Raw genomic sequence first — 26,123 nt, 5'->3', positions numbered from 1 at the left:
TCCTTATTTCACGCAGGCCTTGGCGTGGCTTGTGAAGAGTTGCTGCCATTCACGGTGGTGGCACGGCATTTCGTTCGATACCGAGGCACGGCCATGGGTCTGCTGTTCGTGGTGACGGCTGTGTCCGGCTTCGTCTCTCCTTTGATCGTCGAGGCGCTTCGGCAGGCCTTCGACTTCCGCATGGCTTTGCTCATACTGGGCGTCTTGCAGCTAAACATGCTCTTCGGATGTATTTTCGTCGACCGCGTCCCTCGTAGCGATGGCGACTGCGCCCGAGGCCGCAGCGTCTCCGAGGTGCCCAAGTCGCCGACAGTCGTCAGGCGGCCGAGAGGAAGCAGTTTTCAAGCGGCGTCGTTCGCACACTCTTGTTCTAAGAGCATCGTCGAATCGTTTAAGACTGCCAGGCAAGTATGTGGCGTCTTCAGCGACATATTCACGTTCACGGTGCATCGTCATAGCTCCGGTCGTCGTATTGTACGATTTTATTACTTTCTTGTGATTTTAAGCACAATTGACATAGCCTCATTTTGAGCATCACTCTCGCTTTACTCGTAAGTATGCGCTTTACCCAGTGCTGCGACGACGGTTAGCATCGCCATGATTTCATTTACGTAATTAAATATGTTCCGTTGTCAAATGTCCCTTAATTACGCTCTATAGATCAAATCTTAGTGCCACTATTTCGACGTTAATCTCCCAACGCATCATTACATCGGTTTTATATACCACGCTTTTCTCATTTGTAGTGTGACACACAAGCGTAGAAAAGGAAGCACATTTTTTCATGCGCAACACCTCTTGTCCTTTTCTTTATGAATAACGAATGAAAGCACAGTGCTCTGACGTAGCTATGCTGTCATCCCATTAGACTCACCCATGCACCAATTGAATTTAGAGAAAGTATTGAAACAAAAATACGCGTAACCAATCTGCGCCGCTGTTTACTGCCTAACTTAGCAGAATGAGGATACGTTCGCTGCCGCTAATATTAAGATAACTTAAGCCATACCAACCGGCCCGCCGTTCTGATCCCAATATCTCGGATAAGAAAAAGGAAGTCCTGCGAACTCCGCGATAGTTGCAGTACCCAGCGTATTTGTACAACTAGGTAACCACACTGTACCCACATTTGTGAATAACTCCTATAGTTATTCATCCAAGATCACCGATATGAAGGGAAGAGTCGAAAGAAATGTTCTGGTCAGAACATGCACGGCGTCAATAACGTCGGTGGTTGGGTATGAGCGAGAATAAGAGTTGGACAACTCTGGCACCAGTCTTCAGTTGCGAAGACCTTCGGGCTCACTGTGCAACATGTAAAAGAAGTGTTCGGTAAAGCTTTTTTATTTCGGATATGACTCAAATGTATCCATTCGCTCCATGTCTTTTCACACGTCCTCATGATGGAGACCATAGAGCATTTTCTCGCTACGATGAAACTAACATAACATTTCCCTAACATAAGCCCTATGTGAAATTCTATTTAGGCTTGACATAAAGTGCATGCAAGTTGATAAAACTCAATAGAAAAGTGACAGGATTTCGATAGCATTTTTTTTAATGTTTTAGCCGTCATGTAATGCGTTTTAGAGTCGTGGCGTATCAAAGCAGGCTCAGCGAAGCTGGCTTCGCCACAGTAAGAACCATTGTGCGGAGAAGTTAACTTTGCTGATCACATTCGGTGTGATGGTACGATGGGGGCCCGAATTCACAGAGCTGTTCTTTCGTAAGTGAACTTTACCATTGGCCGGTTTTCTTTGATAATGATTGTCGCAACACCAAGATTGGCGGAAGTATATTATCTTGCTCACAATATAATCGCAAGATTTTTTTGTGAATACGCGCCCTAATAAATAGAAATCTTTTGTGCGTGTGCGTCATTAAGATCGTTAACATAACGAAAACTACGTTCAACACGCGTTCCGACAATCACGCCACCAGACGATTCAATATTATCGTAATTTGGGAAGACATAATGCCTTGCTATTGCAGTCTGCGTTACATATACAACATGCTTAACTCAGACATTGTTTAGTTTACAAAACGATGATAGTGAAGTAAAAAAATAGAGCGAGTGGCAGCAGATGAAAAAAGACACGTAAGGATTCGTTGGCAGTGAATGCAAAATATCATAAATTCTGAAATTGTATGGTGAGGCGTATATATCTAGTACAATGAAGAGTGTGTAACCACCTCCGACACATTAACTCTCATGAGAATTGTGCCAAGCAAGTGCTTCTGAAAACCCAGCCTCGGTCATTACTCAACTGTAACGATGTGCCTGATGAAGCTAAAGAATTTTGTGGCACCTTGCCTAAATAGTGCAGGTAATTTACTTTAACTGCAGTAACAAGGGTAGGTCGATATTTCCAAAGAAAGACTATTACCAATTCTTACATAAAAGGAGTTCTTCAATGAAGCATCGGCAGGTTTTATATTAGAATCCTTGCATTTGCCATTTATTCTGTTTTATCTTTTGAACGCTGTACCGTTTATAGAGTACTGCTTACAGAGGCTGTACTGCAGGGTTGGAAACAATATTGTTATAGAAAGTCAGTAACCTGAATGAATGAATTAATTAATGTTGGAGGGGAAGGAATGAGAAGGATGAGCGAATAGATCGAATCAAATTTTCAATTAATCAATCCGGTCATTAAGGTAATAGTCCTTTAAACTTGAAACTTTATTTCCAGCATTCGGAATGCTGTAGGAGATAGTCCTGACAAAAATAAAGCGGTTTTAAGGAACGACGCCGTTGTTCCTTCTTCAATATGATATCAGCGAAACCATAGTAATGTGCCAGCATCAAGGGGCCACAGCAATAAGTAGAACGCGGGACATCGGCCATGCAGGACCGACCCACACACCGTGCTACCACACGAAGCGGATTCACTTCTTGAAAAGTGCGAATCACCTTCGAAAAGGCTGGCGCGCAACATGCGCTCGCTGCTGTCCGCGCAATTCCTTCACGTGGCTGCATCGCGGGCAGTGTCGCTCTTCGTGCTCTCTTCGTTCCTGCTCACCGCCGTTGACTTCGGCTCGGACAACGGTCTCAGCGGCTACGAGGCTGTCGCCCTGGTCACCGTTAGCGCCGTCGGTGACCTGGTGTCCAGGATAGGCACCGGCTTGATTCTCGACTCGAAGGTGGGTTCCCTTACTGTTAATCGACAGACAACGGGGATAATAATGCTGGTGAGGGCAAAAATGTAGAATTGAATTGTATATTGAGGCGAAACCTTAGATGCCTCAGTGAACGCTATAACTGACTGTCGGCGTCGACCGTCGTCCCGCGGTGTCGGCGTCAACACGAGTTCGCAAGAACATAATCATCGCGTGATGACGCCACTATGACGTCATGACGTCACAGATAGCCAAATGTCGGACGTCACCATGATGCCACCATGACGCCACGTGATGATGTCATCACACTAAATCGTCGTTTGGTCAAACGGGGGCCCATGACGGAGGCAGTGCAGAGCCAGATGAGCTGCAGAAAGCTTGCAATGCCTCCGATCCTGAAAGCAGTACAAAACCGCGTTAGGTGTAGAAAGCTTTCGGAGAGAGGCGGAGGAGAATTAATACATCGACTGAGAACGAAAACAAGATATAAGCTTTCGGGTTTTCCCAGGCAACGACGACTTTTACATGGTGATGGCTAGAGCGTGCGAAGGCGCCTGCGTCGTGAACCTAAGCCCTGTTTCTTATCGCATAGCATCACTCCTTTACCGAAAATACATTCCTACATAAGTGCAATCCTGTATTATTAACCAATGATAGTCATAACCAATGGTAATCATTGTAGCATTGAGATGTGTGTTTTTTTCTTTAACTTTGTTGTAATGAGGTTAACCTCCTTGCCTTTTCCCTTTATGTTTCCTTCCTCCTCCTTTTTGTTCAGTATCCGTTTAAATGTTATGTACGAGAGAAACACACGAAAAGGAATAGCAGGAGGTTAACCTGGTGCGAGCGACCGGTTTGCTACCCTGCACGGGGGGGGGGGGGGATATGGGTACGAAAGAGCACAGAGAGAGGGAGAGATAAAATGAAAATGAAAAAACACACACACACGTAGGACGTTCCAATCAGAGCCGTTCAGAGAGACCGGTGGAACGCAGAAATCGCAGTAGCGCTTGCACAGCCTTCTTCTGTGACGTTAAGTCAGGTCGATGGTACAGGATTATTTCTTCCGAAAGAGTGTTGTAGTCCAATTTATCGAGCGCGTTGCATAACGACTATCTCTGTGAGCAGTACTGTGGGCAGTCGCACAGAATATGTTGAATAGTTTCATCACTGCCGCAGTGGTCACATGCTGCGGTGTCGGCCATTCATATGCGGAACGCGTGCGCGTGCGTAATTGCGACACCCAACCAGAACCTGCACAGAAGGGTAGTGTCACCTCGTCGAAGGCCTGGAGGAATTTGAAGGATGACAGTGGGGTCCAGGGAATATAGTCGTGCGTGCTTGAAGTGCGGCTCGTTCCATTGCGACGTGGTGCATTGGCGAGAAAGCATGCGGAGCTTCCATGGACGAGTTGACCAAGTATCTATGATCGCCAGCGCTCGAGTAGGCACAGACAGATGCGAGGCCACCATGGTCACATTTTGTTGATGCAGGCAGCACCTTACACTGTGGGATTAGGGACGAGGAATAGAAAGATGAGAGAGAGAGAGAAGAAGAAGAAGAAGAAAATGACGAAAGCATCGAAATTCGACTCGATAGCTCTGGAAATGGTGATGCGGTCGCAGCACGTGCCACTGTGCTCGTAAGTCGCGTTCGTCACCGACGCAGGTGACGATAGTCATGCCACCAGGATCCTAGAATTTGAAAAATGCCTTTGGGCTTGTGCATCTTGCTATGGCGTCATGTCGAATGGCAGCCCAGAGTCACAGATGACAGGCGAGTGCTCGTCTATCACTTCTTTTTCTGTCAATCTGTGCGTTATGATTAGTCATGATTTTGCACAAGACTGTGACGTTGTGTGTGTGTGTCTATCTCTCTCTCTTTCCACCTCAAACTTTCGAACTCCCTTACCCCAGCTGTAGGATAGCATACTGGTTATACAGAAATTCTTAACCTCCTTCCCATTCCCTTCTCACCAGGTGCTTTCCTTGAAAAAAGATGTCATTTGAACCAAGAGACTGTGTTCCACAGTTCAAGTCACTTGCACACTCCCCTGACAGATCTCATGTTCTTTCTGCTGCTTCCGGTTTGCACAATTCCTTGACGCAGGTGATCAGCGGAGACGCCTTGATGCTCTGGAGCTTCGCCATCCAGGGTGTCTCGCTGGCCGTCATGGCGCTGGTCAAACAATATTGGATTCTCCTTACCAGCTGCTTCTTCACTGGCGTGACGGGCGGTGGAAGAATATTCGCCTGCACCGTCATGGTTGCCGAGCTGTTCGACGAGCGGTCTCTACCGCTAAGCCTGGGTGTCACAAACTTCGTCGCCGGCATAATCTGCCTTGCACGGCCGCCCCTCATTGGTTAGCTGCCGCCATGTTATCAAATGCGCACAAGACTGCATTCACCATTCCACTTTATACAGAGAAATAATAGCTGGCATATCGCACTTGAGGGTCCAAATGTAAGCCGATTATGTGGATATCGCCAGCCGATCCTGCCAGAGCATTGCAAAGTTACCTCAAAAGCACAAGTGAATATTGTCGAGAGACAATGCTAAGTTCTTGTGGGAGCAATATATATATCCTTTTAAGGCATGAAACATTTTTTAGATCTAAAGTCGGTAATTCTAGAAAAGTGATACCTGAGACGCAGTCTACAAATGGATAACTTCGGACCGCAGCCAGATATCGCAATTTTTGGATTCTGGCACTGTACGAGCATTCAAAGCGGGCAAGTCAAGTTTGATCTTTGAACTTATGGTTTACGTGAAATCGTTACTGTATTTACGAGGGTTTTCAACAGTTCCACTCAAAAATTTGTTATATATGTAGAACCATTCTACAATAATGCACCGTTATACTTCGCTTTAGTTATTTTAATTGCGCCAGTTTACATAGAGTTGACAATTTGGTTGCCCTATACCCTTGAGAGTTTTCTTTTTCGTGTTCGTAATGGTCAGCAACTCTTCTAAAGGCATGGCAGTATGCTTTAAAAAATCTGCCTCCTTGAGAATTATTACATGTCATCGTTTTCCTTTAAATACATCAAACATAATCAGCATCAGTGCAGTGTTTGTTCAAAAGAAACGAATATACCGCCCCTGCGTATTTATATGAGAGCTACACTAAGCTAAGGGCGTCTTCAAACCTTGCTTGATCTGTTTTATAGTTTAGTGTTCATATCCGCAATGTCATTTAGTTTCATTCACAAAGCATTCTTGTCACTTTTCAGGTTACATTCGTGACGTAATGGGTTCGTACGACCTGCTGTACATAGCATTTGCTGTCACCAATGCCATCTTCACGATAACGTGGACAATAAGCCTGTGCTGGAAAAAATGTCATAAGAAGCGGGAGTGGCAATTCATCGATGGCTTTGCAGGTGAGGCTGCGTTGCATGAGTCCGTTGGATGGCACTTGTACGCATTTGCGGCCACCCTTCACTACTGTTTGTAATCTTGGTACAAAGTGGTCATAATTGAAACTAATGTTCGCCTGAAGCTGATCGCAATAGGAGTCTCAAGTACGCCATGCTAATACTTTGTGTGGTTTCCTCGCCTACTCTCTACAGTCTAGTGAAGTAATAGCGTTGTCAGAAGCACGTCACTATCTACTTTGCCTTTATTTAATCATCCCGTATGCAAAACAGTGAACGTTTGTGCATTCTCTAAATAATCATTTTTTGAACTGTGTATGTCAGTGCGTGTTCTCAAACCCTTACTTATGCATTGTTTTTATTGCGATAGCAATTATATGTACACTATCGGCTGGTTTTTTGCCGTCGCCGTCATCTCCCGGTTATGTATATGTATGTATTATAAATAAAAGCCACAAGGAAAAATAAATCAGAAGAAAGAAATTTCCGAAGCGCGCCACCGGAATTCGAACCTTTCGACCCCTCGCTCCGCAGCGCGCTGCTTTAAACAACTCGGCCACGCGCCACCAGCTGTTTAGCATAACCACGGCGAGCTATTTATATACATCATTTAACGCTAATGGCAAGCAGAGCTCGGAGGTGCTTCAGTATGTGTAGTATCACCCGCGAGATTGCCTGAAGGGTGCGCTTTAAAGCAACGCTCCTACATTTTCCTTCAGACGCGCACAAAAAGTGGCCCATTTCTGTACCCACTGACGATGTGGAACGCCGAGTAAACAATGCGTCGAACGCCACCGCGCGGCAGGAGACGCGGAGGGGTCACTCCACGCGCCGCAGTTTTAAAGAAAAATAAGTCTAAGAGCGTTGGGTTGTAGCGCGCTGCTCAAACACGAAGTAAGAAACGCAACAGCTAGTTCGCGCTCGTCCTGTGCGTACCTGTGCGTTCTTTTCGAGTGTCCTTCCTTGTGTTTGAGCAGCGCGCTCCAAGTGTCGAGCTGTGACCGTTGTTAGTTCGCGGTCGTCCTGTGTTTGTTCTTTTCGCCAGTCATTTGCGCTCGAGCGGCGCGTTGCAAGTATCGAGCTGCTTGCCGTTCTTCGTGTGGCATTCTAAATTGTTGCTATCGCATTCATTGCTTCGCCGTTGCGGCGAAACTGTGACTTTTTACTCGCCTGAATGTTAGCGCCTTCGCAGGGCAAAAGAAAAAACGAAGTAAACACCTGAAGTAACAGGTAACTCAGGCAACTGAGAGATTTTAAACCAATATTATTTTAACACGGAAGTGTTTTATGCAAGAGTCCACCAAGATTTTCATGACGTATTTCCGTCACGGAAATGCGTCAGCAAAATGAACGCCATCAAATGACAAAGAAAAAAAACTATAAGGAAAAGTTCCGTTGACAGGAGTCGAACCGATGACCTCTCGGTCCGCGTTGATGGCTGGCGGGCGTTTACCGCGAAAACACATAACGGAGGCTACATGAACGCGCCTTTTATCTTTCACACTTTCCTCTCGCAGTGCTCTTGGATGGATGGATGGATGGATGGATGGATGGATGGATGGATGGATGGATGGATGGATGGATGGATGGATGGATGGATGGATGGATGGATGGATGGATGGATGGATGGATGCTATGAGCGTTCCCTTTATAACGGGGCGGTGACATGTGTGCCACCAGGCTCGAAAAAAAAGATCAAAAGAACGCGCCGTTGCTACGACCGTCCCATTCGGCGCGTTTCCGAAAGAAGTGTAATTTCGCCAAGGCTTTAACACCACGCGAGGTGGAGGATTTAGCCCAAGCCTCGCTCATAGCATCCATCCATATCGAAAAATAGCTCTCCGACGCTCGCCTGGCTGTCGCACCTCGTTCCCCGCTCGCCCTCTGAGAATTAACGGTCAGGCTAGAGGGAAGACACGACGCGCGTAGCGTTTCACTTCGCCTTTCATGACGCTTTGTAGGAGTGCACATCGAGTACCAGTGCCTATTATGTGCTTGTTGACGCCATATTTGGGTGGGATTAACCATATGCGGTGTCCACGTATATGTTAAGAACTTCAGCTACCGCAAGGGTTAAATCATGATCATGGGCGTTAGTCCTCGGTACGAAGATGGGCCACTAGGCGTCAACGTGAGTGCGTCCACATTAAGCGGTCAACATCTGCCAAACAACAGTAGACATTGTACAAGCTCTCATATACCAATCCACTATAAGCAATCAACTACTGTGACGACTCGTTTCACTTTCGTGTTATACCGGTTCCTATGACAGAGGGATCAGCCATCTTTTTCAATTATTTTCAGGTGAAGAGCAGGAGACAAGAAACTGAAGAGAACGCATACTGGACGCATACGCCCTGACTGTGATCCCTTATGTTTTCACGTACATGTGTACTATTTATATTCCGCCAAGCGCATATCTCAGATACCTTTATTTATTGTACAATAAACGCCAACTTTGAATAAGTTAAGAAGCCTTGAATGTTGGGCCAATCGGTGAATCATATGGCGTCGTTGATTGTAACGGCACTACTTGAATAAGTTCTTTCAGAGACTCACGTGATTCAGAATTACAAATCACGCACGGCTTTTATTTGAGATAGCAAATGCATTGTATTAAACGAAGCCCCGTTTGGGTCAAATGTCAAAACTACTGCTGGCCAGCGGTCGTGCACATCATAAATATCTTCCGCAGTCACCATGCATAGTGAAGTAGACGCTCTGATTTGGCTGCTAAAATGGCAAGTTCTAGCACGGGCGAACGCGTGATTGGCTATCGTATACGAACTATACGCCACACACTGGTTTATATGCAATTCACAGGACCTACAGGTGAAAGGTAGTGACGCGATCGCGATCCTTTTCTTGAGAAGTCGCCGTCAGTCGCAATGACATATCATACTCTAGAGTTATTGCAATGCCCTCTGCATTTAACTCGGGGCGTCCCGCGTCTTTATAATGGACAGCATACTGACCGCGCAGCGAGAAAAAGACACACACAAAAGAATTGATTCGGGTAAAAATGCGAGGGAAAGCTCACTGAACGAGAACCAGCATGGTATGGCCGACTGGGTACCGGATGTATAAATCATGCAGACGTGCGATATAAGCACTTTTATTTGCTCGTACAAAAAGAAGCGCATAGTATTGATGTGTCTGATATGTCTTGATCAAGCGTCTGCGACATCACGTGTGAGCTTAAGGTCCAGGGGTCGACTTCAACACAGCTTTTCGTTCGTAAGTGCTCATTTCCGCTGGCCAGCTGACTTCGGACTTCGTCAAGGTAGCGACTAGCTGCCTTGACGAAGGCAAGTTCACATTTCTAAAGGTTGGCTCCAGCTACATTCTGTTATCAGCGATTTCAACTCCATCGTAAGACGCTTTTGTGAATACGGGCCCCGATGTCTACGCACATCGGCGTTAAGAGATACAATGCGACTACTGTGGTCACCATCATCACCATAACTTAATATGACTTACGTTCGCCTTGGAACACGCTGAACTCATAGCATACGTTTCTACAATGATTGAGACATGCATTTGGAGGCCATGACAGGCGATGCTCGACTTCCAGATCACACGCTCCAGTGTCCAACAAGTCTTCAGTAGAGCGAGTGAATAAACAAACTGCGCCATTATGGAAAGCCCACTTAAATCTATAACTCCATGAATCTCGCTCACACATATGGTCGCCCGCTGTGGTGGCCTAGTGACTCTGACGATGCGTTGGCAGGGCACCGTCTGCATCCCCGGCCGCATTTAGATGGAGCCGTAATGCAGGCCTGCCCGTGTACTCAGATGCAAACACCACGGGGTCAAAGTCAATCCCTAGTTCCCCACTTAGGTGTGTCATTATCATGTCGTAGTAATAGCACGTGAATGCACACAATTTAAGTTTTAATTTACATGTATGCCTGCAGCAAAATGCAATTGTAGAAAGTTGACGTAACGATTGCTGAGCATAAGGGCAATGTATACGTCCAAATGCGAATGCGCTCAAATGGGGTCGTTGAACGACAGCGGCAAAATGTTTTCCAGTGCTTTTCTCTCATTGTGTCTTCTGGAAGAGCGCATTGCATAATTGCCACGATAACACGCTGCACTAGAAAGGCAAGCATATATCGCCGTGTGTTGGTGCCGCGATTACTGCCGTGACATAAGAGCGCCGGCCTCTTGTGCCACTTGTCGGACCATTCATATTGTCGGAGCGGTTAGTATCCCAGTCGTGTCCCTCACTTCTTTCTGTTCCACATTGTTATCAGACCTTTTCCCCTTCTGGACACATTGTATGTATTCTCTACCGTACGATAATGCTCACATGTAGGGCGCCTCTCAGGCAAAGGGTTAAGAGATAAAGGAGAACTTGCCGTCAATAAACTGCTTATGCCAGCAGCTCACATTGGCTAGTTTCATTATACAAGCCTCAAGTGCTTCGATGTAGTGGTGAACGTGAATTCTGCTTGACACTAGTCGCACTAGTTTAGGTACAGTAATTACGTGTGGCAAGTATTTAGACGTGCTATTAAGAAAAACGTTTGACCGATGTTGCCAAAGACGTGACACTATTGCCAGAAGGTCAAGGAAGCCGCACAAGAATAGGAAGTGAAAGAAGGCGCTGCCGTCTATGAAGTAAAGAGTCTTCCAGCATCGCCGTGGGTCGGAACAAGTGTGCTTCAGTTGGAAGAGACGTTGTGTTGAAGCCAGGCAAGCAGACAACTAGTCAAACTGCGGACGAAAAAGGTACGGCTCCTGTTTAACGCGGCAGCGTTAAATAGCCCGTTTCGCAGAAATTCCGGCGTCGGCGTTGGTGTCGTTGGTTCTGAGCGAAAAATTAGCGTTGTCCGTGAGCGAATATTCGAGATAGATGCAAAGAAATCAATAATAAAAAACTGTGGTTTGAGTTCGAGTCGAACCCAGGACTTCTGCGCGGCAAGCAGATGTTCTATCCCAGAGTCACGCCGGTTCTTGAAACTGGACGGAAAAAAAACCTATAAGAATGTCATGTGCGAGGGGCCTCCTTAACGCATGTAATATTGCGTGTCCAGAAGCGTAGAACCTCACCAGGCGTCAAAACATGCGAATTGCGCAACGAGCGATTGGTTTGAAGGCCCACCAATTACAAAGCGCACAGGTCTAATTAATCATCATTATCAGCAACAGCGTCCACAAAGTGCGCAGCTGCGCAATTTTGCGCATGTTGCCTTACGGAAGTGTAGAAGGTACTTCGCCTGTTCGCAGAAGGAACAATTACGGCGTGGGCACTTCGCAACTGTACGTAGGCATTCGAGGACAGGAGAGCGAAGCCAGGGACCAAACTGTATACGTTATCGCGTTCTACTCTTGAAGGCGAAGCGCAGGCGTCCTCCAAGTTTTCCGCTTCATTTGCGAGCATGAGTGTCGTGTCGTTGCAGGTGCATAGGTCAACTCCGCATTCAGAAATTAAAGAACTGGGAATGAAATCGGCGATAGAGAAAGTACTTTCCCAATATCACATAGAGACTATCTGCTTGCGATGAAAAATTCGTCAACCGGGTTTGTGTGCCGGAGTGTGCTGTTGGCTCCAGCACACAAACCCTGTTTACGAATTTTTCATCGCAAGCTTCCACCTTCCCCCGACTCCTGTCCGTACTCATGCTGGGATTGTTGCTTCCAGGGCTGCCCTAGGAGAGTGTTGTGAACGGTGCTGACTTACATTCCCATGGTTAACTATTGCACGCATACATAAATATTTATAAAGAAAAAGAAAAGAAGCCCGTCAGCCGTTATTTTGAAAAGAACAAGATGCAGCGCAGTGATCTTAAGTGCTTGTAATTTGCTATCGCTTTGTCATTACTATTACTGCAATTTTTCAAAGATATTCAGGTCCGTACATTTCGTGTAAGAAGCCGATCGAATATCAGCAATAGTTGTCCGCCACTGGTGGATCAGAGATTACGGTGCTCGGCTGCTGACCCGAAGGTCGCGGGTTCGATCCCGGCCGCAGCGGTCGCATTTCGATGGAGGCCAGATGGTAGAGGCCCGTGTACTACCGGTGCACATTAAAGAACACCAGATGGTAAAATTTTCCGGAGCCCTCCACTACGGTGTCCTCATAATCATATCGCAGTTTTGGGACGTAAAACCCCACATATTATTGAATATCAGCAATAAGCTTCGTTAGACGGCGATCGTGGATCAATTATTCAGGGTATTAGCAGAAGCGATACTCACGAAGAAAATGCGTACAAGTAATGCGCGCACAGAAACTTTCTGTCGTGCTAGCCTACCATGCGCACAACAATTAAACGACTCACATGGTAGTTCATGGCAGGAAAGCAAAAAGCGCAGCATCCAAGAAATGCGACTACTGCTCATGAAATGTGCACTTACACGTGTGTTCCTGACAATTCTTTGTATGGCCCTAGGGCATTCATCCGCGCGACTTGCACTATTTAATAAATAAATAAATGAAGCAATGTTTCGAGTGCGTAGTTCTGGAATGAAATAGGATGTGTATTAAAACAGAAGTCTCTGTTGCTTGCATGGTGTCAATTTTGTCGCTGGTAGTACCTAATCAAAAACGTATGCGCTTTTTTTTTTTATTAATATGATGTGAGGAGATGCAGGCGCCCAAATAAGGCGCCGGCTGCTCCTAAGCTCCTGAAGGGATCGAACATACAACTCACAACATTCGTATATATGCGCTAAAGTTTGCCTGCGTACGCAAGCTTTCTATCAGAAGCAGGGATGTTCGTGACGTGACCTTCTCTAGAGAAAGCGCCATTAAATATCTTGCCTCCATGCTCTGGCAGGACGAAACACGACGCTAAGCGATCCCGTCGTTCACCTCTCCGTGGAGTCGATCCTACACCGAAGGAGGCATCGAGAATGGCACTTCCGGACACTCGGGCGTGCTGGCCCGTGGCAGCCTCCGCGGCCGTGTTCGTCTTCTTTGGCATGATGCTGATAAAATCCGAATCCGTCATGTACGTGGGGTTCATGGACATGTTGCAGGTCAACCGGGAGGACGCGTCATGGCCTCTCACTGTCGCCATCATCATGTCGCAGCTTTCAGGTGCATGCATGCATTAAACCATGCGACAATGCTGAGTGATTAATAGACATTCTATTCTAATCTGCTTCATTCCAATCATCGATGGAAACCTTGTGTGCCATTTATAAGAATAATTACAAGTATAATTTATACGTTCGAGAAATAGCAGAGATCACCATCAAATTAAATAAGTAAGACACCAACGTAAGTGCTCAGTTAAATTAAAAGTCTGCAATAGCGAAGCGTCACGGCTCCTTGAATGATGGCACTGGAATTATAGATATGCGTACGAAACAAGTTGGTTGGCTCAGAGCATGTTGGGGCAGTGACTGCTTTGAGATAATCAGGGATTATACTCGTACTGGAAAGAGATGCTCTACGACAGCAAGGTGCTTCAGTCAGTTAAGGCGTAAAAGTAAGCGACGGTGGCTGTGCGTATGGCGCGTATTGAAAATGTCTACGGTGTGAAAGCCGTGATTGTTGGTTAGTTGCAACGCCATTCGTTCCGCGCAGGGCCCCTGTATGGTCTGCTCGGTCTGTGGCTTTCGGACCGTATTCTGCTGATCGCCGGCGCCCTTCTTTGTGCGCTGCCTGTGATGGCCTGCGCACTGGCTCGGAGCCTCGGACTTGTGGTATTCCTCTACGGCGTTCTGTTCGGTGAGCACTGCACCATCTAACCTGCCTGCGCCATTGCAAAAAACAAAAATTTGCAGTGGCTTAGCTCGGCTATGCCAGGATATAGGTAGCGTTATCAAAGGTTCAGCTGATTATTCTTAGCTTTCCAGATTGTCTAGGATTATTAGCCTTCTTCTGTTCATTCTTCGTACGCTGAACCGCTAATTGCCAAGCAACTACTTCGGGATCCGATGAGATAAGCTTCTCGGCTCTTCTGCGCCGTCGAGCAGCATTTGCGCTCTCCTTCTCCATGGCGTTACCCACTTGCAAACGCCAGTCAGAGGCGCTATCAAGCGGCTCCAGCGCTGTGTCAGTGTATCTACCATGGCTACGACGTCACCCCTCTCGAATGCGCAGACCAGCAGCGGCGAGTCGCGCGCTGCGGTGGCGGAGAGCGCGTGAGATCGCGGTGGCGGAGAGAGCGCGGAGAGCGGTGAGCCAGCTGTGTGACATCACTGAACCTTGCGCATGCGCAGCGCGGCTCATGAGGATCCACGCGAAATCGGCTCCGGCTAGGCAAGTGTAGCTAACGCTACAAAAAAGGACAGAATTCGGTAGATTGCACGCCTTGTGGGAATCGGTTTCATGCGCGGGATTCAGCGAGTAGTTCAGCAGTAGTTGTGTGCACATCGTGGGCTTACCAGGCACGTCGACAACATTGGCGTTTAAAGTGTAACTTACGGTCTGACGTAACGTCAGCACTCACGTTAGAGCACGTACGTCAGTATGATCGAAACGAAATGCACTTTACGGTGCGATGACGTGAATACCATACGTAACTTTCATTTGCGTATTCCTCCGGGGTCTAGCAACGCTTCAATATAGCTTGCTGTATCATAGGAATACAAATGTAATGTTTATTAGACTGCTATAAAAGCGGGGCCGAAACTGGATTCACAGACGTTAATCTGATATGACGCCTGTATCGTACGAGTACATATGTAGTGTTGATTGCTTTTTTTATAAAATTAGATAGCCAGCACCACAACCACAATTGACGTTGCGCCGACATTACGACTGCATAGAGTGTTTCAAATGCAAAGCATTTCTTAGCGAACCTCGGGCACTTTGGCCGTTTCTATCTATCTATCTATCTATCTATCTATCTATCTATCTATCTATCTATCTATCTATCTATCTATCTATCTATCTATCTATCTATCTATCTATCTATCTATCTATCTATCTATCTATCTATCTATCTAGCCGCCTACGTCTGCACGCTCTCCTGGTCGTCTCCATAGGTTGTAATATACCAAAATTGGCATAGCAAAGGATCAGTGCATGACCAGTGCATGAAATAGATAGATAGATAGATAGATAGATAGATAGATAGATAGATAGATAGATAGATAGATAGATAGATAGATAGATAGATAGATAGATAGATAGATAGATAGATAGATAGATAGATAGATAGATAGATAGATAGATAGATAGATAGATAGATAGATAGATAGATAGATAGATAGATAGATAGATAGATAGAAATGGCCAAAGTGCCTGAGGTTCGCTAAGAAATGCTTCGCATTCAAAAAAATGGTAGCCTCATCTAGTTTGTATGGAACTATCGAGGACTATTACATTTTGTTCAGGGGATGTCAAATGGAAGCCTTACTTTCTGGAGTTGCAGGAATTTCCTTCGGAATACACATCGAATGCCCCAGGTATGGGGTATCTATGCCTACCAGGCGCGCAACCATGTCACGTGGGGGGGGGGGGGTCACTGTCTTTTTCATAATGAAAATGGTCCTGCATAGTGAATGAGTGGCAAGTGCCCCCCCCCCTCCCGTTACCCGTATAATAGAAAAAGTTCCTGGCTACGGGCCCGGGCATTACACGACGCCAACTGTGCGAAATCGGAGATGACGAATAAAGCAATTACGTATTGGGGCGCTCGTAAAATGTTTTCGCAGGCAGTACTTCGTGCCTCTGTACTTACTAAAAATGTTACTGAAGCATTTCACGTCATAAAAAATGGCAATTTTGAAATAGAGCTGTGCGAATAGCAAAATTTTGGGTGCGAAGCGAATTCGAACATTGAGGTGTGAGTGCGAATCGAATCGAATACTTTTCGAATATTTCTCGAATATTTCTAGAATATTGTTCGAATACTTCGAAGCGAAATTGAAGAAAAAAAAGTTACGAGGATTCCTAAGCATATTCTTATGAGATAGCAACATGAAAGTGTTTCTTTTCGCTAGGTTGATGAAGCACTGGCGGGGTGGTGTTTCATAGTTGTCTTATCAAGAATGAGGCAATGTAGAGGCCGAATTCTATTTATGTGCATGATTTGGTGCAACCAAAGTGGTGCCGACAACACTTTACACGTGATAGGCAAAGATGCCATTTCCTCGGCCTCTCCTCCTCTTTCAACTTCTGTGGAAGCCCAACTGATGTGGCGGAGAAGGGCGTGCTCCCTTCAAGTCCGGGGTTCCAAATCTGCCTCGTAGACGTCGACATATAAGAACATCTGAAATTTTGGATGCTAAAAAGCTTCGGCGTCCGATTTTTCGGACTTTCTGCCCAAATTTCAGGCCCAAAACAGCATTAATTGAGCCCCCAACTCTGCCACATCTTTCATCTCCATGTTAGAACCAGCGTTTTCTTGAGTTAATACATTTGCGACCGTAGCGAGGCTTGAAAGGCAGCTTTGCCGCAATACCGAAGTGTGATGACGTGAAGCATATTGAAAATCTAGCGACCACTTCCAATTGGACGTTGACTGTGTCTTGGCAAAGTTCGACTGTAACGGAGCTTGAATGGCAGCTTTGCCGCAATACCGGGGTATAATGAGGTGAAGCATATTGAATATCTAGGGACCACTTCCAATCGGACGTTGACTCTCTCTTGGCAAAGTTCGACCGTAACGGAGCTTGAAAGTCAGCTTTGCCGCAATACCAGAATGTAATGAGGTGAAGCATACTAAAAATTTAGGGACCACTTCCAATTGGACGTTGACTGTCTCTTGGCAAAGTTCGACTGTAACGGAGCTTGAAAGGCAGCTTTGCCGCCATACGAGAGCGTAATGAGGTGAAGAATATTAAAAATCTGAAGGGGTCACTTTCAATCGGACGTTGACTGTACTTGTTTTTGGGAAGTTCGAATAGTTCGAATAGTAAAATTCCAGTGCGAATCGAATCGAATAGCAAACACTATTCGAAAAATATTCGAAATTTCGAATATTCGCACACCCCTATTTTGAAACAATTTTTCGTAATTTTAGTCGGCACTTTTAAGGGGTTAAGGAGTACGACGTTTTGTGCACATAAGGCACAACTACACAACCCTTTTCGACATGCCTCCACTGAGAGGGAACAGTTGAGCTTTCGGCCTTGACCTTTTTCACCGTTGCCTCCGCTACTGCAGTTATTAAAGATTGCGGGAAACCAGCTTCTTGCAGCCTAGCCTCTTGTGCGCCAAAGCTTTCCTGAACGGTGTGTGTGCAAGACTTCTTTAAGGCTGACATGACACACTGCGAGGCCCGCTTCACTGTTTTCGAGTGACTAGAGTCATAGGGCAACGAACTCTTTTGAGACCTCGGGTTATATTTCCAGCACACAAGATTGTCAGGGGTTACAGCGAGGTCTAAAAATTGAATTTGGTTATCTTTTGTTAGGCTCCTAAGAAGCTTGCAGGGTTGTGCGCGCCGAAACAGGTAGATGCCGAAACAGGGTGCAAGGGTGCGGGTAAAAGCACAGCAGTTCATATGTAGATGGCAGTGTTGGCGTGGTGTATGAGATACTTTTGTCTTGTGGTAAAGGCTATGTGGGACAGGACTGGAAGGTGTGTGAACGTGCGCACGCGTGAGAATGAGTTGCCAGTAATGAACAATACAAGCGGGCACGCTCTAACCCACTGTTCCGAGTGCAAGTGTGAGCCAATGCTGAAGGGTGCTAAGATATCGAGTCGCTGCCGCGATAGTATACAGCAAGGAAACTTGCCAAGCATACCACGTAAGGAATGACTGCATGAGTGAATCTTCAGTTTTTTTTTTTTTTTTTTTGCATAACACCGAGATGAGGTTTATCGATGAGCGCTGTTAAGGTGCTGTCTTGTGTTTGCTTTTCTTAGATTTTTGTGGTGATGCCTTTTTGAGGTGCGCATGCTCGGTGATGGTTTCTGCGAAATGTACTTATAGGTGGACTGCGTAGAATAAAAGTGAGTTGCAAGTCTGCGCTTGTGTGTAGTGTCTTGGTTTACGTGTGTGTCAGGTTGCGCAGGTTATTCCTTTTGTGATAAGGTGCACCAACTCGTCCAATAACAAGTTCTTCTAAACTTCCTTTGCAAAAACAGGAGGAGGACGATGAGGACGGTTAAGGACTCGTTACTAGCTATGCGTACTTTATTATCTTGCTGTAGTTTACTTTTATGTAGAAGCTGTATTCCAGTACGTGATTCCCCCTCTGACTCTTGTATTAGGACAGTTTTACTCTGACTGACGATTTCTCCCTTCCTCGGTCTCCCACCATCTGTTACCATACCAACTTTCCCTACAGCTTTAAGCAAGCTTGACGAATACCCCTTCTAAGAAGCATGAATCCTCTAGGACTGACTGATACCGCCTTCAACGCAAAAGGCGTCTAGCAAGTTGTTGCGTTTCTTGACGACTGACCTAGGACAGACTTTGAAGGGTGTCGTTCGGCACATCGCATTCATATCACCTACATTGTTGTTTGTTTGTTTTTTCAAGTTGTATTAGTATTTTTTCCGTGGCGTCCCATTCTTTTATCTTTCATTCCCTTTGCCAAGCACTGGGTAGCCAGCCGGTCTAAGAACTTGCAAACTCACCTGTCTTTCCTTCTAATGCTTCTCGTTCTCCTCAAACCCTGCGTTGTAAGCCGCATTAATTGTGGAAAATGGCAAGCACCTTAGTAACTAAGACATTTACGTGAAGCTGACGTGCTCGTGGCAATGCAGTTGTATTTCGCAAAGACATTTGAGGCAGTGCCGTTGAATCATGGCGCGATTCCCATTCTGTCTCTCATTTTTCGACAACACGTATTTCTGCGGCTGTAGTGTCTGTGATCGGGTCCTCGTGCAGGACTAGGAGTTGCCTGTGAGGAGCTGTTGCCGTTCACTGTGGTGGCCCGGCACTTCATTCATTACCGAGGCACGGCCATGGGTCTGCTCTTCGCTGTGACCGCCGTGTCGGGCTTCGTGTCCCCCCTCGTCGTTGAAGCCTTGCGGCAGGCCTTCGACTTCCGCACGGCGCTACTCATACTGGGAGCCCTGGAGCTAAACATGCTGTTCGGCGGCGTGTTCGTCAACCGCGTGCCGCAGAACCAAGGCGACAGCCGTGTGAGTGGCGACTGCGAGGCGCCACCGGAGCCTGTCACTCGAGAACGTCCTCGAGCGAGAAGCTTTCACACGGCGTCGCTTGCGAAGTGCTACTCCGTTGACCTCGTCTCGTCCCTCCCAATTCCCAGGTAGGCGTCCACCTTAACTCCACATCTCGTACGCCTGCGGCTATTTTGCAGGACTGTGAACCCGCACTTTGGTATACCCGCAGCGCGCAACACGTCTACGTGTACGCGCACGTGCACTCGCAATCCATCGATGTGCATATCGAGTAATTTGCGAAAGGCAAAGGCATCTTAGCGCAGACACTGTCTCATTCGGAAGGAGATATCTAAGTTATTTCATGTTATTCCACATCCAGTGGCGCAGCCAGGGGGTGGCACACCGGGCCCTTTAATTTTAAGGCCCTTTTACAGCCACTTACCATGATCATTGTTCAAATTCGTTATCATGTCCTGGCGCTTTTTGGCAAAAAAAAATGGCCCTTGCGCCAATAAACATCATATATCATCATCATCATCACCGCGCCCGCGCCCCCCTCCCCCCATGAAATTGTTTTTGCTTTTTTGCCATTGCACACAGAGCACAAAATGTCACTCGACCACATCTGCCTGCCCGGCCTCCACTTCAGTTCAAGAAGGTGCCCCCGACCCCCCCCCCCCCCGAAAAAAATGTCTGCCTACGCCCCTGTCCACATCTAAACCTTTTCATCAGGGGCGGCAAGCTCGGTTGATTACGGTGTTGTTTACATTTTCGAGAGATTGGCGTCGGAGGCGTTGGCGTCTACATTTCTGACCCGCTGTCTTAGCACAGTCCAAGGCCAGGTTGATATGTGGCCCTTGGACACCGATCGATCCCGGCGCCATTTCCGTGAAATCTCGCGGAAGTATCCGAAGATGGTCGCCAAAGGATATCGCCCCGGTGGGGCTCGGAATTAGACTGAGCTGAACGCTGCACAGCTTCGGTGAAGGCCGAGAACGGGCGAATTAATGAAGACGTGGGGCTGACTACCAATGCCGTGTGGAACCTGCGACAGACTCCACAGAGGTTAACACAGTGGAACCACGGCATTTCAACGCGCGTCTGTAGCGCCCAACTTGCTGTGTGTCAGAGTGATGAAATGTCAGTCCAGAGGCAAAACCTTTACGCGTTACTTGTTTTACATGCATCGTCGTCATTAACGAAAATTGCGATACATGTGCTACTTTCATACACAAATTATATTCAGTTACCTTGCAGTACGCTTCGCGTCGTTAAAGACAATCACTGTGATAAACACAATACTTCGTTTGACAGGACATTCAAAGTGCCGCTAACAACAGCAATTACATTTTTTATTGCTTGTATTGTTTAAGGCTAAAAATTTACCTGGGTATATACTTCGAGTCGGTGATCTAATTGTTTTTATGTAAGTACGCAACACGATCTACTGCTCTACAAATAGGTATTTTATCATCAACCTATCTTTATGTCCACAGAGAACGACAACCTCTTCCTGTGATCTCCCCTTTCCCAAATGAGCAGGCAGGCGTTGTGCCCCTTTAGGTGGCAGTTGTCAGCCTGTTCCCTCCCTATTTCCTCTGTGTCTTCGTGTTTTCTATGTATTCAAACCAAATAATAATAATACAAAGCGAAACCCTACCATGACACCTTACTTTTCTTGCAACCAAGAGTGCGGCGCCTTATAATAAATTATTAGAAATTGCTTGCTTCGTTGAAGTAGTGATTACGCGGAGCCGCTCCTGCGTTTGTCATTAAAATCTGCGACCTATAGACATTTAAAGAAGACACAGCATAAAGTGCGCCGACCTTTCCTTATGTAGAATGTGTGGCAAGAGAAATCACGGTACCACAGATTGGCGCTTAACTTAAGCTATCTTAGGCCGCACAGAGATGAACTCATAAACTCACGTCAAGGGCTGCTAACGACCGCCTTCGACTGAAAGCCAGGTGCGCACACTCTGTGTTTCTATAAACAGTTCTCGGAATGTCTTGTCGCGCCTTCCAAAACTTCTTTATGCAGCATCCATTTCTGTCTGCCAGGTCCGCTGCAAACAAACGTACGGAGGTGGATCCTCTGCTGAGAGAAAACGACAGTGCACCGAGGAAACTTGTGCGCAGCCTCGTCTCGCTAGCGTCAGGGCCGTTCCTGCACGTCGCGGCGTCGCGAGCTGTGTCCATCTTCATGCTCTCATCGTTCCTGCTGACCGCCGTGGACTTCGGCACCGACAACGGTCTCGCCGGATACAGGGCGGTGGCTCTGGTCACTGCGAGCGCGATCGGAGACTTGGTTTCACGAGTGGGCACTGGTCTACTCTTGGACACCAAAGTAAGCAAGATGCATGAGTATTTCTCGTGTTGCGACAAACAAATTGCAACTGGAATATGCCGACTGAACATACGTTGAGAGGAGTTGAGATTTGGCACGAATATTCCTAGATGTGGCCGTGTAAATAATGGCGAACAATCTTTTAATTTTAAAGATGTAAGCCCTTTAGTGAGACATCGCGTGTAAGTTCTTCCGCAGCTGTATGTGCGAAGCATTTCTCTATAAAAATATTAAATACTGCGGTCTTACGTGCCATAACCACGATATGATTACGAAGCTAGCCGTAATGTAGGACTTCGGATTAATTTTAACCACCTCGCGTTCTCTAACGTGCCGCCTAACGCAATGTACACGGATGTTTCCGCATTTCGCCCAAGAATCCACGCCGCGTATCCTCAAACTTAGCAGCGCGACTGCTTAGCTGCTGTATACACGCTGCCACGGCGGGTCTCTGAAATGTCGCTTTCCTCTCCTTCCAGCACGGACAGACCTCATAACTTTGCCATCTTCGTTCCCGTGTCCTACTTTTTCTATTCAAAACAGGTGCTAAGCTGTGAAGCCTTGATGCTATGGAGCTTTGCCATCCAAGCAGCCGCCATGGCTCTCTTGGCGCTTACGAAGAAATACTGGCTTCTCCTTGCCAGCTGCTTCTTCACCGGCTTGACGTCAGGAGGCCGAATATTCGCCTGCACCGTCATGGTTGCCGAGTTGTTTGACCAACATTCGCTGTCGCTCAGTCTTGGCGTCACAAACTTCATAGCCGGCATCGTTTGCCTTGCGAGGCCACCCCTCATTGGTGAGAGAACCACTCCTTGTTCGTTACTAACCATAACTTTAGAAGTCAGCAGGGTTATACATGCGGTTGTAGTTAATACATGCCAACGTAGACCCCGATATTCCTAAATGAAGTACTCAAAAGTAGGTAGGAAAAGCGCGCTGGTAATAAATTTAGTCAAAGCTCAATGCTTACCCCTGCTCCTGTGCACTGGATAACTTGAGTGGTTGTGCCTCTAGAGGAGACCCCTTATGGCGTGTAGTACTTTCCCAAATCGCTTCTGTCCCGCTACGAGGCGTCTCGCAAAAGTGTTCTTGGACAATTCTTCCTAATTCGCAAAATGGTAACGTTGTACAAACTACAGACGTGTCCATTGCAAATTGCCCTTACATAACACCTTCGATGCAGGCAGCAGATGTTTCGTGCGGATTCAGCCACAAGATCCTTCGGTATGGCCCATGAACAGCAAAGGCAATGTTAATCTCATTGCTTCTTCAATCTTTCTCCAATACATTTTTTTCTTAAACTGAGCACGGGTGTTCTGGTGTAACGTTCGAACACAACGCGCAATTCATGAATATTTAACGTGTGCTTTAATGTATGCAGACGGTCGTTAGCATGCGCCAGATGGGGTGACGGGATAACAGAAAGCGGGTCCAAGGAACACGCTGTAGCCGGACCAAGTGGTTTTAATGCATCGGTGCTAAGGATTTCTCTCTCAAGTCTTCTTACATACAAGACACCCCGTAGAATTTTCTTGCTGCTACACACAAGCTGCATGCTTCTTCAGAATGAATTCCAGCATCTTGCGCTGTTCAAAAGAGGCTTCGGTTGGGGCACACTGTAGCAATAATAATAATAATAATAATAATAATAATAATAATAATAATAATAATAATAATAATAATAATAATAATAATAATAATATCTCGGCTTTTCCGTGCCAAAACCACGATATGATTATGAGGCACGCCGTAGGGGAGGACTCCGGAAATTTTGACCATCTGGTGCACAGGCCTCTCGCATCTCGCCTCCCTCGAAATACGACCGCCGCGGCCGGGATCGAACCCGCGACCTCCGAGCCAGCAGCCAAGTCACCGCAACCGTGACACCACCACAGCGGACTGAGGCGCTGTAGTAGTTCTAACTTATTTAAGCCTTGATGTATTTTGACTACGATCCCAGAAGTGGAGTTCTCCCATAGTTGAGCGTGAGAGTCACTCTACAGCGCGGCTATTACATCCTCGAATTCCTGTCTGGTAACTGTTGTTGGTAGAAACCGAGACAGGGACTTCAAGTAATTACAGGAGTTTGGGGATCTTTTAAGCTCGTTTCGCAGAAATTCCGGTAGCGGCGTCGGTGGCGGCGCTGGCGTCGCTGGTAGTGAGCGAAAAATCGTCGCTGTCCGTGAGCGATAAATCTAGATGCAAATAAATAAAATCATGTTCGGTTCGAATGAGACTCGAGCGCTGGTTTTCTGCGCGGAAGTCAGGTGTTCTACCACAGAGAGAGAATAAAACGTTTATTTGATGTTCTGTGAGAAGATCGGTGAGTGGGATCTTTAGTCCGGGATCCCATTGGCGCGGGCCGCTGTCTTCGCACGTTTCACGAGGGCCTCTTGGGTATTCGGATCCGAGATGGACAGAGCTGCCTCCCACCCTTTTATGTTTAGTTGTGTTCTGGGTTGCATAGGCGGATTGTGGGGACATTCCCATACCATGTGGTACAGGGTGGCTGTTTTACTCTCTCAAAACCTGCGCTGTGGTGCGTGTGTCGGGATCTATCTTAGATAATATGTATGCGTTAGGGTAAGACAGTGTCTGCAGGCGACGCCACAGTACCTGCGATTCCTTACTGGGGTTTGGACCCCGGGGGGGGGGGGGGGAGTTTCCGTCTTTCGAGTCTTTGGTGTTGTAGAATTTCTGTATATGTGAGAAGCGGGTCCATACGCATAGCCGAGGATGGGTGTGATATGCCGCGGTCGGAGGTCCGGAAGATTAATTGTCGGGCCGAGGCGTAGGCGAGCTCATTGCCTCTCAGCTCCGCAGTATCCATACCAGCTGTTTCCATTCTCCCTCTGAGCGTGGGGACGATAGCTGTGTGAGGATTCGGTGCACAATGGGGCCAATGTGGCCTTTGCAGAAATTTCGGTAGGCTGATTGTGAGTCTGTCAGCACAAAGGTGGACCCGGGGTTTCGTAGGGCGAGGGCGATTCCTACTTCTTCCATGCCAGTTGCGTCTGTGTCCTGGGCTGATGTACAATCAATCTGTTTTCCTTGATGAATGACGCTTGCCGTGTATTTGCCGTTCACTGGTCCAACTGCATCGGCAAAGAAGGCGCCCTCAGTGTCTGAGTATTTGTCGTGAGCCTTGGCCCGTGCCCGACGTCGATGTTCGTGGAACTGTGGATGCATGTTGCGTGGTAGTGGCCAATGCTTGAAACTGATCCGAAAAAAAAAAACTACACAGGCGTAATGTGTGCGAGGAGTCCCGTTAACACATGGAATATTGCGTGGCAGAAGCGTATAATTACACCAGGCGTCACAGCATGTGGATTGCGCAACGAGTGGGTGGTTTAAAGGTCCACCCATTACAAAGCGGTCAGGTGTAATTGCTCATGGGCAACAGCATCAACAAAGTGCGCAGCTGTGCGTATTTCCTTATGGGCACGTAGTGGGTAGCTCGCTGGTTCTCAATATGATGAATTATGGCGCAGTGGGTATATTGCGCCTGCACTTCAAACGGCCAATGTTGCGCGCACAGAGGTTCCTTTCCCTCGAGGCAAGGTTGGAGTGTCCACTGAGAAGCGAATGAGATGACTGAGAAAATGGCGCCCCACCACATTATCGCGCTCTACTCTTGGAGGCTAAGCTCAACCGTCCTCAAGCTTTTCTTTTGGGCCGCGACAATGTACCACTGACTCGTTGAAAGAAGAATCCAACGGCTGTCTCATTTTTATGCGCAACCGAAACGCTGTAATGAACTTGACGTCAGTGTCCTACGTTTTTGTTCAGGAAAGATTTCTGATTCATGGCGTTTCACTCCCGCAGGCCACGCACGAGACGTCATCGGTTCGTACAGTCCTCTCTACGTAGCGTTTGCCGTCACCAGCGCTGCCTTTACAGCCACCTGGACGGTGAGCCTGTGTCGGCACAGGTGTAAGAGACAACGGAAACTAGCGAATGGTGTCGAAGGTTAGGGCCCTGGACGACGACCTCGGTGACATATTGTGCTTCATGTGCACTGTAATGGCTATAGTGCATTCGTGGCTCTATATTGCGCAAGAGTCGACAACGTCCTCTGTGTTACTGTAATGAAGAGACAATAGAGACAACGCCCGTTCGCTGGGCCAGCTGTTCTATTCTGCCTCCTCTTTCCTGTCTTTCCCCAGTCGAGCACACACCCATGCCCGCGCGCCGCTGTGTTCATTACAATTGCTTAGTTAGGCAAGCATTTCATGCCAGCGTAGATGATGCTCGCCAACAGGAGTGTGTCAATGATATTGCGCCGATG

The 26,123-nt window shown here is 47.1% G+C and overlaps 2 protein-coding genes across 2 annotated transcripts in view; both read left to right on the top strand.

The window, feature by feature from the left end:
• The window catches only part of LOC119388212 (monocarboxylate transporter 1-like), a 31,734-nt gene extending 5,832 nt beyond the window's left edge, over positions 1-25,902 (top strand). The window contains exons 3-8 of the mRNA XM_037655877.2: positions 13,491-13,551; positions 14,044-14,187; positions 19,250-19,634; positions 21,550-21,835; positions 22,379-22,631; positions 25,661-25,902. Of these exons, the coding sequence (XP_037511805.2) occupies positions 13,491-13,551; positions 14,044-14,187; positions 19,250-19,634; positions 21,550-21,835; positions 22,379-22,631; positions 25,661-25,809 (1,278 nt within the window). The 3' untranslated portion in view covers positions 25,810-25,902. The remainder of the gene's footprint in view (positions 1-13,490; positions 13,552-14,043; positions 14,188-19,249; positions 19,635-21,549; positions 21,836-22,378; positions 22,632-25,660) is intronic.
• Positions 2,833-9,014, top strand: LOC119388213 (monocarboxylate transporter 13). Its single transcript, XM_037655879.2, has 4 exons — positions 2,833-3,144; positions 5,230-5,482; positions 6,354-6,503; positions 8,802-9,014. The coding sequence occupies exons 1-4, from the start codon at positions 2,938-2,940 to the stop codon at positions 8,825-8,827; spliced, it is 636 nt and encodes a 211-aa protein (XP_037511807.2). The 5' UTR covers positions 2,833-2,937; the 3' UTR covers positions 8,828-9,014.
• Positions 25,903-26,123: the final 221 nt, after the last annotated feature.

The sequence above is a fragment of the Rhipicephalus sanguineus genome, chromosome 3 (genome assembly GCF_013339695.2).
Source record: "Rhipicephalus sanguineus isolate Rsan-2018 chromosome 3, BIME_Rsan_1.4, whole genome shotgun sequence".
NCBI classification, from domain to species: domain Eukaryota; kingdom Metazoa; phylum Arthropoda; class Arachnida; order Ixodida; family Ixodidae; genus Rhipicephalus; species Rhipicephalus sanguineus.
The sequence above is the reverse complement of the archived record's forward strand: the minus strand, read 5'-3'. Positions and strand labels throughout refer to the sequence as shown.